The sequence below is a fragment of the Suricata suricatta genome, chromosome 6 (assembly GCF_006229205.1).
Source record: "Suricata suricatta isolate VVHF042 chromosome 6, meerkat_22Aug2017_6uvM2_HiC, whole genome shotgun sequence".
Classification (NCBI taxonomy): domain Eukaryota; kingdom Metazoa; phylum Chordata; class Mammalia; order Carnivora; family Herpestidae; genus Suricata; species Suricata suricatta.
In genome coordinates, this window is record NC_043705.1 from 112,661,582 (window position 1) to 112,677,129 (window position 15,548).

The following is a 15,548-nucleotide window of genomic DNA, read 5'->3' on the forward strand; positions in this document are numbered from 1 at the left end:
TTTGACTAGCCAGGTGATGTTGGTGAGAGCACGCCCCTCACTTACCCAGTACGGACTCTGAGGGGGGAAAAAAAGGTTAGGTGTCGGGGAAGAGAGAAAAAATGGACTTTTTAGTTGACATTGGGCTGGCTATTGACTTACTCAACCTGTTTGGAGGGTTTAATTCGTAACTACTCTTTTATTCTAATTCTTCTATTAGAGCCAGTATTCCTCCATTCTGAAGAGACCAAGCATTCACACTTGTCTATTAGTTACTGTCTGCCTTGGCTTGATCAAGCTTTAGTCAGGCGTTTTCTCCCTCCCAGGGGAGAAAACTTCGGTTTGCCCCAGGTCTGAGCAAGCGCTAAGCCCTGGCCACAGCCTGAGCCTGCTACCGACTTCCACCCACCAGTTTGGCCTATTTCCCCTGCTGGCCTCTTCCCCCTCCCTGTAAAAGGAGAGTGTTTTCTATTTGATTCTGAGATGCTTGCAGACAGATCCAAAGTTTTGGAGCATCTTCCTCACTGCAACAGACTCTTTAAATAAAATCTCTTCTTATGTAAATCTGGATTCGTTTTTACTTGGCAAAAGAAAGGTCTTGAAATTTTGAAACAGTGGACTTCTGAGCTGGTTGCATTTTCATGTGCGTTGTTCTCATGGTTCCCTTTCCATCAAACGTGTGGTCTTAGGGACCGCCTTTACTGAAATATAGAAGTTAAATCTGAAGATTTATTCATGCTTCTTAGAAACCGGAGGCTTTCTTCTCATTGCTGTCACTGGGATTTTTTTTAATCTCTTTATGAATGGAATGTTTTCATATTGTGGTATTGTGTACTTGAACTGCACTTACATTTCTATGTTGTCGTTATTATTTTCTCTTTTCCTTAGGCCCTTTTAGAAATAGATCTCTGTGTTAGGAGATAAAATGTTTCTTGTAGGGAGATTCAAGTATTAAACATTAGTTGCACATTTTGGACCATCATGACCACACTGGCCCAGCTCCTAGCATGCTTAGTTGCTGAAGATGCTAGAGACTGGCAGACACAGGATCCCGTGCCTGGAAGAATGCAAAACATGATCTTTGATTCATGGAAGCCTGGTCATTTACTTATTTTATGTTTTTATTTTTATTTTTTTATGTTTTTTATTTATTTTTGAAAGACAGAGATCGCATGAGCAGGGGAGGGTCAGAGAGAGAATCCGAAGCCGGCTCCAGGCTCTGAGCTGTCAGCACAGAGCCTGACACAGGGCTCGAACCCACGAACCCTGAGATCACGACCTGAGCCAAAGCCAGACGCTCAACCGACTGAGCCACCCAGGGCCCCTATTTTATGTTTTTAAATTGTTGCCAATTATTTACTTAACAGGCACATAGTATTGATTGCATATGATGTATATATTTCTAAATATAAAGTAGATTAGTCCTCTTAACAGTGGGCACTATTACTATATGCAGTTTGCAGCTGAGGAAAAGGAGGCACAAAGAAATCAAATGAATTGACCAAGGTCCCAGATGATAAGTCGGAGCTTGGTTTTGAATCCAGGAAGTGTGCCGTTGGGTGGCTGTACTGTTACTCATTATATCAGCTGTGTTTCTTAATGCCCAATTTTCCATTTCCTTCAACAGTATTATTAAGACAATTATACCTATTTTAAGGAAATTTATATTAGTTTTGAAACTATATAAAGTTTCTAAAACAGTGAAACAAAAATATTTTAATTATTCTTTTCTTAAATGCATTTGTCTTTGAAATTACATTTGCAGAGATCATGAGTATATTTGTGAAAGTATAATTGACTAAGAAGGTTTTTTTTTTTCCTCTCTGATATCATTGGGCTTATAAAACTGCTCTTTTGATAATGGACTTTTCTTTTTACATCACTAATCTTCCCATTGTCAGTACTTGAAATTCATTGTTTGTGTTACAGCAATTAGAGTGACTTTTTTTTATTGTTACTTAATTTTTTTTCTTTCCTTCTGCATGTTATAGTGTTTGGTATCTCAATCAATTTGTTATAGTTTAACCAAAGAGGTTAAAATCTAAACATCAGTGGGCAGTTTTCTTGACTACACTGGTAATGTCAGGGTAGGCTTTCCCTGTTGACAAATTTTATTTACCATGTTGAAATGTGAGCAGCTGGCCTGGCAAGGTCCTAGTGAAACCGGGAGTTAGAGAAAGCAGTCACTAATGGAGTAGATATTTAGATTAAAGTATGGAGTGAAATTTGAGAAGACTAGTTAAGGTCATGAAAGGTAGCTATATTGCCTAGAGCCAGGCGGGCAAGAAGTCAGGGTTAGGACCCCTCAGACTCCAGCAGGGGAAGGTACCTGGTCCATGAGATTGAGAAAAGGAGTTAGGTGTTCAGGAAGAGAAAAAAAGAAATGAACTTTTTAGTTGAAAACGAAAAAGAATAACGAGTCCTTCATATTTGGCTGCTCAGATCCTTTGTGGCAGAGAAAACCCTAGAATGATTCCAAGGAGGTTCAATGTGTATGATTTTTCTCAGGGGTAGACTACCAGTCATTACACCTTCTGCAGATGCTGCTGACGTCCTGAGAAAGGCTAAGTGAATATCAACATTCAGAGTGAGAGAAAGATATGGAAGAGGTATCCACCATAGTGATATAAATGGCAGTAGCTGCACACATTCACCATGGTTTCTCATCACCCGGGTAATTCTTTGTTGTGGGGGCAGTGGGGCTACTGGGGGGCACTGGAGGATGTTTGGTAGCATCCCTGGCCTCCACCTACAGGATTTGAGTAGCACTCACCAAGTCTAGACAACCAAAAACCTCTCACAGAGTTCCACCTACACGTCCCCTGGGGAGGCAAAAATCTACCCAGTTGAGAACCACCGCTTTATACCTAAAGAGTAGCTGGGTAACGGTGCCCTGCCCCCTCAACAGGAGAAGACAAATGATTTGATAATCATGCAGTTGTTAACACTGGCTAGAGAATCCAATGAAAAAGTTAGACGATGGTGGTAAGGAGCAGGCACAGCCTAGCATAGGTGGGATAGGGAACCTGATTGGATATAATCCCATCTCTTCCCTTGTCTCCTGCTTCCATTCACATCTTCCCAGTCTTTGAGAATTAAGTCAAAAGCTGCATCTTCAATAAGGCACATACAGAGAAGTACTATTTCTGTTTCTCTGATATGTATTTAGCATTTTAAATTACTTTTTAATTACATAAGTAAAAGTGATTGATTTTTTTAAAATATTGAAACATTTTATTTCCAGCAATGTAGTAAATTAGAGAATCTAAAAAATCCTCCTACCACACCTAGAAAATTTTAAATATCACAAACATTCTTTTAAATATTTGGTTAAATACACAAAAAGCAAAAACAATATCTGCCAACCAAAACTGGTGGCCAGGCATCAAGCTTGTGAACTGGTGTGTTAGTTTTCCTTGTGTTTGTCGACAAGGCATTTGAGTTCTGAGAGCCGTGGATCCCTTAAGAACAAGGCCTTGAATCTAGGCAAGGAGGGGGCTGGACTTGAAAATCCCCAGAAAGCTGATCCTTCCAGAAAGTTGGAACTGAAAACCCCCAGAGGGCTATAAATACAGTGAAAAAAGGTTTGATGTGGGAAGTGAGGAGTGGGTTGGGACCAGGCCATGAAGTTAGCCTAGTTTTAGCCTCAAAAACAAAGACCCCTGAGCACTCAAAGTTAAGGCCCTGCCCTCAGTGAGATTTAGATTGCAAATTTACATTACTTGGATGGCACAGGAGCCTGCAAGCTGAAAAATAACACAAACATGACCCTGGCAGGTTCTAATTCTGCAGGGAAGCAAATGAAAAATGTTTATGGAAGGAAGGACACATTGCCTGCTCTAGCTATGGAATCTCTACTGAGGACTTACAAGACAGAAATATAAAATACAATGGAGTAGCCCCCAAGACTGAGAGCCAACTAAGGATTAGATTGTCTAGATATTGTAGAAATAGTAGGTAGAGGTAAAAAAAAAAAAAAAGAAGATATACTAAAACATTGGAAACTATTATGCTATTAAAAAAAAGACAGAGTATATTTGAAAAATAGCCAAATAGAATTTCTGGTGATAAAAACTCAGCTTGTCAGAGGAAGTCAAAGCTCTTTTGACCAACCCCAGCTTCTGTCTCAAGTCTCTCCCCTCTGTTCAGTGTGTATATGTGTGTATATATTCACAGAAACTATAAAGTACTATGTGCATTGTTTTGTATTTTTTAAAATTAGTGTTTTAAACCCAAAGTATTGTTTTGCCTTTTGCTTTCTGTGGTCAGTCAGTAATTCTCGGAGATCTAACCATATTACATGGGCATAGCTTGTTTCTTTTACTTGTGTACACAGTATAAATATACTGGCATCCTTAGACATTTTCCTCTTGATGGACCCTCGTTTGTCGAACTTTTATTCTATTGTAAACCATTCAATAATGAACACTTCTTTCTACATCTCTCTCTCTGGGCATGACTGTGTGTGTTCCTCTGGGGAAAATACCACATTGTAGAATTGCTAAACCAGAAATTATGTGCAGCATTATAATTTTAATACATACTTACACTTTGCTCTCTAAAGTGAGAGTTTACCTCTTCCCTCACTCCCACATTTGACTATAATTCTCCCTGGATCCTAACCAGCACTTGATATTATTCAACTCTGATCATTGCCAGCATGAGCACTAAAGGCTGTATCACTGTTGTTTTAATTTGCATTTTGGAGTTGGACATACTTAGGGGTGTGTGTGTTTATTAATACCCTTTATCCATTTTCCTATTGGGTTGATGTAGTTTTAAATTGATGTGTATGAGACAGCTATAAATTTTAAATACTAATTTGTTCTTTTTATTGAAATTGCAAATATTGTCTCCCAGTTGTCTTTAAACATTTACATGGTGTTTTTTGTTGTAAGGAAGTTTCATTGGTTTTGTTTTTTCCTATCATTTTTGTAGGAGTATATTCATAGGAGTTTTTCACCCATTTGAAATATAGTTTTATTTACTGTGTGTGATAGAGCACTAACTTTATTAAATTATTATTTTTATGCAGATAGCCAATGTCTCAACACTGTATTGAATAGTTCTCCTTTTTCCTTTAGCTTTGAAACATCACCCTAATCATATTTCAAATTCCCATATGCTATTCTGTTCCATTATTGTTTCAGTGTTTTTCAAACATTTTATAGAGTTGGGCATAGTAAGAAATGAACTTACCTTATAACCTGATTTACCACCTATACACACGGATGTGCACACACACACATGAACATACACACACACTAAACAAAATGTTCATTAAGCAAGACCCACACCCGATAGGTATGTTACACTGGTAATTTCTCTTTTCCAAATAAAAACCAAAATCTGGTGGTAACTGTTAACTTGACTTCCTGACCACTAATAGTTTCCAAGTTGCAATACCAGAAAATTCTGCCTATTTTATTCTATTAATTTCTTGGTATTTTTCATTATCATGAACACATTAATATTAATTTTGTGAAATAGTATGATCATCTTTATATCTTTCTTCTTTTTTTATTTTTTTTTTTTTAAATTTTTAATGTTTCATTATTTATTTTTGAGAGAGGGGGAGATCATGAGTGAGGGAGGGACAGAGAGAGAAAGGGACACACAGAATCTGAAGTGCTCCAGGCTCTGAGCTGTCAGCACTGAGCCTGATGTGGGGCTCGAACTCATGAACCGCAAGATCGTGACCTGAGCCGAAGTCAGATGCTTAACCGACTGAGCCAGGTTCCCGAGTTCTTTTTTTTTTAAATAGGTGTTCCAATGTCCTGCATTTTCAGTTGTTCATGTATATTTTTTTGGAATCAAACTCCACAACAAATACTGAGAAATCTCCATATTGTTTTCCATTATGGCTGAACCAATTAACATTCCCACTAATAGAGTATAGGAAGGTGTTCCCTTTTCTTATATATCTGTTAACCATGTGTATCTCTTCTTTTGAGAAATTTTTATTCAGGTCCTTTGCGTGTTTTTATTTATTTTTTTGTTTGTTTTAGAGAGAGAGATTATGAGCGGTGGAGATGAGTGGGGGAGGAGAGGTTCTTGAGCAGGCTCCACACACGCTCAATGTGGAGCCCAACATGGGGCTCTTTCTCATGACCTTGAGATCACGACTTAAGCCTAAATCAAGAGTCAGATGTTCAACCAGCTGAGCCACCAGGCACCTCTACTACGCAGAAACTTTTTAGTTTGCTGTAGTTCCACATATTTATTTTAGTTTTTACTCATGTCCATGAAATCATTGCCTAGACCAATCTCAAAAAGCTTTTCCCCCATGTTTTCTATTTCCCCAGGTTTATGATTAGGATGGAAACCAAATTCTAGAATATGCCAAATGCCTAAGGAGGAAAGATAGCAAGAAACCCTAAAATTGTCTGGTTAAGATATGGTTTTTAGTACTGTACTGTTGATATCATGCTCAGAGTAAAGGCACATGGTAGATTCTTAGTACAATTGTGAATGCATGGATGAATGAGAGGCAGGTAGTAGGTGTTCAGTAAATAAATAAGCTTTGAATGGATGAGTAAATGAAGAAATGATACTTTATCATTGCTGGACATTTGCCATTGCCATTATAATTAATTTCTCATTTCTGTCTGGAGCCTTAAGTCATTCTAACTTTAAAGTCCTGGGTGGGATGATATAATTAGTCAAGGTGGCCATGCCCTTATCCTCAGAGTGGTAGAAGGGATATCTGGTTTTCCAGCTTACATAGTGACTAAGGGAGCTTTACCTCTCATTAAAACTTACACAGAGAGGAATGGTATTCAGATTCTGGTTACCCAAAAATTTAATAGTCTATTACTACAGTGTCAGATTAATTTTGTGTTAATTATTTGGAAATAATGGTAACCTATTTTATTATTAAAACAGTTTTTTGCATTTTCTCTCTAATATGAACATTTGTTGTAGTACTGTCCTCTTCCTTATGTTGTATAAAAAGGTACTGATGGATTATTACTCAATGCTATACCCTCAAAGGCTACATTGTTGAAAACAAGAAGAAATGTGCCTTTCTAAAATTCAAATGGAACCATGTCCCTTTTACATTGTTCTTTGAAATGATTAAAAATTTTTTTAATGTTTTTTATTTATTTTTGAGACAGAGAGAGACAGAGCATGAGCAGTGAGGGGAAGAGAGAGGGGGAAACACAGAATCAGGGGCAGGCTCCAGGCTCTGAGCTGTCAGCACAGAGCCTGACGCGGGGCTCGAACCCACAAACGTGAGATCACGACCTGAGCTGAAGTCGGAGGCCCAACCAACTTAACCACCCAGGCGCCCTTGAAATGATTTTAAATCAGTTTAGGAAGTAGAACAATAATCACAATACCTGGTGCTAAGTGACCGGCAGGAACTTGGTTTAATGAAGTCTAGGAGGCATCTTTTCTGGCTAATTTTAGAACATTTTCCATCATATTGCTGAATCTTTGAATTACGGTTGGTAAACCTGGCTTCATTTGTGTAGAAGCCAACTACATCTTCTAGTATTTCCCATTCTTTTGATGCTGCCTGCATAAAATTTCCAAACATTTTGAGAATAAGCTGTGCTTACATAACACCAGTCACACACTTCCTAGGTTTTGGGGATTCCAAAGGTAACACTTGGAGAATTTGTGTGTCTCTGTGTATGTGTATATATATATAGACATACATACACATACACACATATACATGCTTTTATTATATACTTTTTAAATATATACTTTTATACTCAAGCTAGGCCTATATCTGTTTGTTTCTTGTGCACAAATGGTGAGTTTCTCTTCTAAGCTTATGGAATTCAGGAACCACATGTATTTTATGATTTATTTTTTTATTTTTATTTTTTAATTTACATCCAAGTTAGTTAGCATATAGTGCAATAATGATTTCAGGAGTAGATTCCGGTGATTCATCCCCTATGCTATAACCCCCAGTGCTCATCCCAATGAGTGTCTTCCTGAATGCCCCTTACCATTTAGCCCATCTTTCCACCCACAACCTCTCCAGTAACCCTCAGTTTGTTCTCTGTATTTGAGTCTCTTACGTTTTGTCCCCCCGCCGTTTTTATATTGTTTTTGCTTTCTTTCATGTTCATCTGTTTTGTATCTTAAATTCCACATATGAATGAAGTCATATGATTATTTGCCTTTCTCTGACCGACTTATTTCACTTAGCATAATACCCTCCAGTTCCATCTATGTAGTTGCAAGTAGCAAGACTTTGTTCTTTTTGATTGCCAAGTAATACTCCATTATACATATATATCACATCTTCTTTATCCATTCATCTGTCAGTGGACATTTAGGCTCTTTCCATACTTTGGCTATTGTTGAAAGTGCTGCTGTGAACATAGGGATGCATGTGCCCCTCGAAACAGCACACCTGTATCCCTTGGATAAATACCTAGTAATGCAATTGCTGGGTCGTAGGGTAGTTCTGTTTTTAACTTTTTGAGGAACCTCCCTACTGTTTTCCAGAGTGGCTGCACCAGTTTATATTCCTACCAGTGGTGCAAACGAGATCCTCTTTCTCCACATCCTCTCCAACATCTGTTGTTGCCCGAGTTGTTAATGTTAGCCATTCTGACAGGTGTGAGGTGGTACCTCGTTGAGGAACCACATGTATTTTAGACTCTATCACATCACTATTGTGCTGATCAGATGGCATATAAATAACAGATGCTGAAAAAACTTATCCTGCTTCTTCACTATGAAATTTAATTTTGGAGGAGTTGACAATTATAAGAAGCAAGGAGCAATTTTCTTGGTTACTGTACAAATTTTGAACATGAAGTTTAAGATGTCATATTTTATTCTTATTCAGAGGGGTTAAAATCAGTTAACCTCCTTATGGTAAGAAGCATCACATAAATGGAGCAACAAAATGTCAAAAATAGGAATGATTGCTTCACTTTTATGTAGGGATGTTGGCCTCGTTAGAGTGGTTTTCTGACTATTTCTTTAAGGATTCTAAATGTTCCATCTACATTTTAGGATGTAACATGGGACCTTGTTGACTTCTATGGTAAAATAAAGGAAAGCTCCATATTTCCCATCTCTGCTCTGTCGGAATTGTTCTGGTTTACCAGTTTTTTATGTTGTGGTACATTTAACTCTTGCAAATAAAAGTTTCTGCTTTTAAAGCATATTTGGAAACACTGTCCTATGCAAGAAATTTTAATTGGCTTTTTCCACTTTTTTTTTCTATAAAGGAATAAAGTAGACTTTTATTTCGAGTGATAGGATTCCTAAATAGACCCATTAAGGGCCTACTGTTGTCATTTCTCTGAAAACTTCAAATTGCTTAAATGTCCATATACTTAAAATTTTTAATTAGGAAAATAAAGAAGAATTAGGAAAATAAGAGATAGGTGTAAATTACTATATGACTTTAAGAACAGTCTTTTCAACATGTAGTTCAGCCACTGAGCAAATGGGTATAGTCTTAGAAATATGGATGTTTTTGCAACACTCCAAAATAGCAGAAATACATTGCAATTGTGGTTTTGGGGAAGTTGAAACAATTTCCATTGAGTTCAATGGACATATTAGTTTGTTGGCTAATTACAAAATATTTAAAATACAGAAGCAAAACTTTTTGCATATTATTGATCTTCTGATAGGAAAGCAAGGTGCAGAAGCATCTGCGAAGTATTACAAGAAGCAAGGAGGTGACAAAGAAGGCTTGGAAATGGCCTGACACAAAGAAAGGCTACCAGAGCCTTCAGTTTAAAGTGTGAATGTTTATATATATATATATATTTTTTTTTTTAAGTAGTTTATTGTCAAATTAGTTTCTATACAACACCCAGTGCTCTTCCCCACAAGTGCCCTCCTCCATCACCACCACCTCTTTCCCCCCTCCCACTTTCCCTTCAACCCTCAGTTCGTTTTCAGTATTCAATAGTCTCTCAAGTTTTGCGTCCCTCTCTCTGCCCAACTCTCTTTCCCCCTTCCCCTCCCCCTGGTCCTCCATTAGGTTTCTCCTGGTCTCCTGTTAGACCTATGAGTGCAAACATATGGTATCTGTCCTTCTCTGCCTGCCTGACTTATTTCCTGGGTGCCAACAGAAAGTGTGAATGTTTGAAATGTGTTGGTCACACTGTCTATCATCACATTGCTATGTTGATGCATTATTTCATCTTCTATTCATATTTTATTTCATTTAAGATCACAGTTCACTAGTTTGAAAGTGATGAGGAAGCTAATTCCATTGTCATGAGAATTTCATATCTTTGAGAGTCGGTACACATCATCGGTTGTAAGAATCTGGACTCGGCAACATCTCATTTTGTATTAACATCTATCGTTGTCTTGATATGTGATTTGGGAAAGATGGGTAAACTTTCCTTGCCTCAGCTTCCTCTCTCTGAAGTAGGAATGATAAAAATGGTATTTATGACATGAGCATGTCATAGAACTGCTGTGAAGATGGAATGATATGAAAAATATGTAACTTTAGACACTACCTGATAGCTTGCTTTTGTTATATTCCCTAATGAGGTAAACGGTGAGAGGAAGTTAGGTGGGGAATTATTCAGCAATTAATATATTATTAACATTTCCCCTATGATAGCTCACTTAATTCTTTCTGCAGTCTCGGGAAATATGTATTACACCATTTTACAAATGAGGAAACTGAGGTTTCCAACATAAAGATACTTTGTATTGCCCTGTGAGCAGCCTCAGACAAGGAACCGGACAATGGGCTGCTACCTTGTGAAAGGGGGGTGATAATTTATATTCTAACTTTCTGAAATGTTAGAAGGCTCCAGTGAGCCACATCACCAAAAAGAGCATGATGTCCTAGAGTCACCTCCTGGAACATAAGGGCCTCCTGCTAGGAGTGCAAATGCTGCCTTGTCTTCTCTCCAGTCCTCCTGCAAGAAAGATGGTCTGTCTGCAGCCCTGTGAGGGGCCAGAGAAATAATGCAAGGGTCAGAATAGCCTTCTCTGGGTGTTCTGGCTTCTAGAGTCTCTGGCAGCTCCAAGGCCTGGGTCTCCTCATTCAGGGTAGGGGGGCCTTGCCCATATAAACTCCAACTGAGCAGAGGCCAGCAGTAATGAGGGCCACTCGGCTCAGCCCTGGGGAAAAGACTCCGAAATCTCCAGACTTTGTCCCTGAAGCAACAAGTGAGCAGAGAGTTTTGGAGGATGTGAAAGAATTTTCTGTAGACACATCTCACACATTTTGACCTCCGTGGCCCCCTGCCTTCTCTATAAGTGAAGATTTCCTGTCATACATCACCGAGGGGATAAACCAAACTAGTTCAGCTTTCTAAGGATCCATGAAGGACCAGCAAAGACCATAACTGCCGTGAGCAGAGGCTGAGAAATGCAGCCCACTCTAGATGGTCATTCACTGTTTTTCCTTCCTTGGCAGGCTTAGTTCACTTCTGGTTGGTGTCCTGGGGAGTGTCCGTGTTGTTTCATGTTGCCAATTTCCATCTCTTTTAAGTGAGTGATGTTCTCCTCTATGAATAGACCACATGTTTCAGGGCTGTTCGTGCATCAGTGGATTTTAGGATTGTTTCCACATCTTGGCTATTGTGATAGGAGTCTAAAATAGTTACTCATAGAAGCAAAGAATGGAGGGGTGGTTGCCAAACATTGGATGAAGCAGACTGAGGAGGTATTCGTCAAGGTTTTTAAAAAGTAAGTTTCAGTTATGCAAGATAAGTAAGTTCTAGAGATTTACTGTACAACATTGTACTTCTTGATAACTATGCTTTGTGTGTGGTTCACTCTGTTAAGATGATAGAGCTCACGTTAAGTGTTGTTATATCACAGTTAAAAAAATAAAAAGAACTCTTTTGGTTTTTGCAAATGACATCAGGGCAGTTAAATAATCTGAATTTTGCTGTAGAAGGACAACTTTGGTGTTGTTATAGAAAGTATGTGGAGGAAGAGAAAATGTAGCCAAGAAAAGTTAGGAGGCCATTTGTCTGGTCTTAGTGAAAGGTAATAAAGTTATAGGAGAGGAAGAAAAAAGTATAGGAAAGACTGGGTCTGAAAATTAACCTGACAAAGACCAATTAGCAGGAGAGAAGCATACCAATTTATTTGATGTGAGTTTTATGTGACACAGGGTCCTTCATAAGGAAATGAAAACCCCAGAGAAGCAGTTAAACCTGAGTGTTTTTAGGTGAGGTTTGATGAAGAGTAGACAATCATGGGGAAATATGATAGGTCAGAGTAGAAGTATAATAAACAAAGACATTTAGCAAGGCCTGTTTGTTAGGATTCACCTCTGCAGGTCTTTGTCTTCAGAGATAAGGATTCTCCTTTCCTCCAGGAGCCTCTCAAATGAAGGTTTTTATGACTTGTTTCAGTGGAGAAGGGCAGGGGGAAGGTCAGAGTAACCTTCCTGCTTCTGCGTTTTCCTTATACTCCCTCAGCGTAAAATATTCAGTATCACAGGGCACCTGGGAGCCTCAGTCAGTTAAGCATCCAACTTTGGCTCGGCTCATGATCTTGTGGATGGTGAGTTTGAGCCCTGTGTTGGGTTCTGTGCTGACAGCTTAGAGCCTGGAGTCTGTTTTGGATTCTGTGTCTCCCTATCTCTCTCTGCTCCTCCCCTGCTCGTGCGCTCTCTCTCTCTGTCTCTCTCTCTCTCTCTCTCTCTCTCTTTTTCTCAGAAATAAATAAAAAACATTTTAAAAATATTTTTAAAATTCAGTATACCAAGGTGACATATTTTGAGTGCAGTGTGTCCTGAATCACCTCAAAGGCGTATATTAAAAGTGGCTGGAGACAACTGGACAAATTTGACTTACATTTCAGAGGTGGAATCAACTAAATTCTCCCTTATGTGGTTCAGTGATATGGGTCAGGGGAAGAGAAGGCTCATCCATGTTCCTTGGATATGTTGAGTTTGAAGTATCTGTGGGATATCTAAGTTTAGCTGCTCAGTAGATACCCAGAGCTTTGGACCTGGGGATCAAGAGGGAAGTCTGAAATGGAGCCAAGAGTTTTGTGAGTAGAGGATATTAGAAATATTAGTTGAATCCAACAGGGGAGTGTCAAATTAAAAAGTAAAGAGGCCAGAGAGCAAAGTCCCAAGGGATACTACATTAATGGGTAGTTGGAGGAGTTCGTGTGGCCAGCACAGTGTTAGAATCCTGAAATAGGAGCAAGGGAAAGGGAATTTCAAGGCATATGTAGTTTCTGGCGATGTCTGATATTTCGGGGACATCAAATAAAACATGAGCTGTGAAAAGAGGTAGTCAGGTTAAACAAATAAGGCCATTTTTAAACTATGATAAAGCACTTTTTGTAACGTGGTAGGATACCAGAATATGCTATATTGGGTGAAGGCAGAGACTGTGTAGAGAACTCCTCCATGAAATTGACTAGTGAAGTGAGTTTCTTCATTTGACAGAGAGATGGGACTAACTTTTAAGGGTTATAAAACAGAAGCTTAGGACCAAATACAAAAAAAATCTTAAAACATTTTCTCTAGACTAGTACCTAGTCTTATTTTTGGTGTGTTCAGCAAATGCACCAAGACGTGTAAATTCCTTCAGTGTGACTGACTCAATTCTTTCCCTGGATAATCAAATCTTGCTAAGATCTGTCTATCCCTAGGTGTTTTTGTTTTTGATTTTGTTTTTGTATTTTACTCAGCACTCTTGTAATTCCGCGAGCAGTTATTTCAAGCTTGTGCTCAGGAAGCACTTCACACTAGCTGTGTGTGCTTCACTGTTTGCTAACTTTGCACCTGGCCATTGCTTAAGGAAGCATTTTTGTAGAGTTTTAAATGTAATTAAAAGTGATGTTATCCTCCTTAGGTTCTCTTTTTTCCTTTCCACATTTTTGGCTCTGTATTCTGTTTTTAATGATACCACCCTATTGAGCATGAGACCGAGCAACGTTGTTTATGTAATGCAGTGCCTCCCCAAACACAGCCCTTTACTTCCCTTTAAGAGTGACCGCCACTATTCTGAGCTTTATACAGTCACAGCATTGCTTTCCAAAATTGTTTTATTACGCAGGCGTACATCCCTAAATATTATAGTTTAGTTTTACTTCCTTTTTTCAAGGCACATTTTTAAAGTATCTTTTCAATTTTAGGTTCATTTCTTTCCCTTTTCTAGTTTATCTGTTGGAAAAAACAGATCATTCATCTTGTAGAGTTTTCTCACACTTAGATTCTGTTGATCACTTTTTATGGGGTGCAGGTTAATACCTCTATATTTCCTCTATATATTTATGGGGTGCAGTTTTTTTCCAGCCTCTATATTTCTGTAAATTGGTGGTTGGACCTAAAGATTTAGTTTCAGGACCTCCTCCCCGTTTATTTTATTTTATATTTTTGGACAAAAGTACAGCTTAGGTAGCGGTGTGCTTTTCCTGAAGGGACACATGGTTCTGTGTTTGGGAGGGTTGCATGCAAAATGCCCAGATCTGGGGCGCCTGGGTGGCTCAGTCGGTTAAGCGTCCAGCTTCGGCTCAGGTCATGATCTCACAGTTTGTGGGTTCGAGCCCCATGTCGGGCTCTGTGCTGACAGCTAGCTCAGAGCCTGGAGCTGCTTCAGATTCTGTGTCTCCTTCTCTCTCTCTCTGACCCTCCCCTGCTTGACTGTCTCTCTCTGTCTCTCAAAAATAAATAAAAAACATTAAAAAAAATTTTTTTAAATGCCCAGATCTGCAACATCATTGTGTCAGGTTTCTAGAGTTTCTTCATTTATTTGCTGGATATGTTCTTGTAGGAACTACAATTACATGATTCCTGAAAAACAGTTATTTCATTTTCCCCTTAGGATTCCTTTGTTTTTACAGTTGGACTGTTTCTATGCTGTCAGCTTATTCATTCCCTTATACAGTGCTCCTTCCCTATATCCCTGTGAGCTAGAGATTTTAAGAAGATTAAGATTATAGCCTTAGGCTTTTGCTATTCTATTAATATAACAAACCCTTTCTTCAGCTGTGACAATGAAAAAGAATAATAAAGGGAACCAAATTGATGTTGACAGAGAAATAATTCTTCAAAAGAGTTTACATTAAGAAACTGCTGGGGCATTTGGGTGGCTCAGTTGGTTCTGCATCTGACTTCGGCTCCGTTCATGGTCTCATGGTTCATGGTTTCAAGTCGTTTCAAGTCCCAGTGATGCTCTGTGCTGACAGTTCAGAGCGTGGAGCCTGCTTCAAATTCTGTCTGTCTCTTTCTCTGCTCCTTCCCTGCTTGTACTCTCTTGCTCTCTCTCTCTCAAAAAAAATAAACATTAAAAGAAAAAGAAACTTGATAGAGCATTGTTTTATATATATATATGTAGAATCTCCCCAAAGTGTAACCTTACTATTTTTTTTTCTTTTGTGGCTAATAGAACATTCCCGTGTACCGGTGGAAAAAAATATCACTTTAGAAAGACCTTCTAATATACAACTCACATGTCAATTCACAACACATAAGGATGTGAATTCAGTAAATGTGACTTGGAAAAAAGGTGATGAACTACTTCAGAATTATCTCCTCAATGCAACAGGAAACATCCTGTATGCCCAGTACATGTGAGTATGTCACATTTTAACCTGCATGGCTAGATGAAATAGGTTAGCTTCTAAACATTTCTGCT

At 38.6% G+C, this 15,548-nt stretch overlaps 1 protein-coding gene across 1 annotated transcript in view; it reads left to right on the forward strand.

Annotated features, from left to right (window-relative positions):
• EMB (embigin) overlaps nt 1-15,548 on the forward strand; it is a 44,655-nt gene that overhangs the window by 14,108 nt on the left and 14,999 nt on the right. Inside the window, exon 4 of the mRNA XM_029940915.1 lies at nt 15,300-15,483. Within this exon, the coding sequence (XP_029796775.1) occupies nt 15,300-15,483 (184 nt within the window). The remainder of the gene's footprint in view (nt 1-15,299; nt 15,484-15,548) is intronic.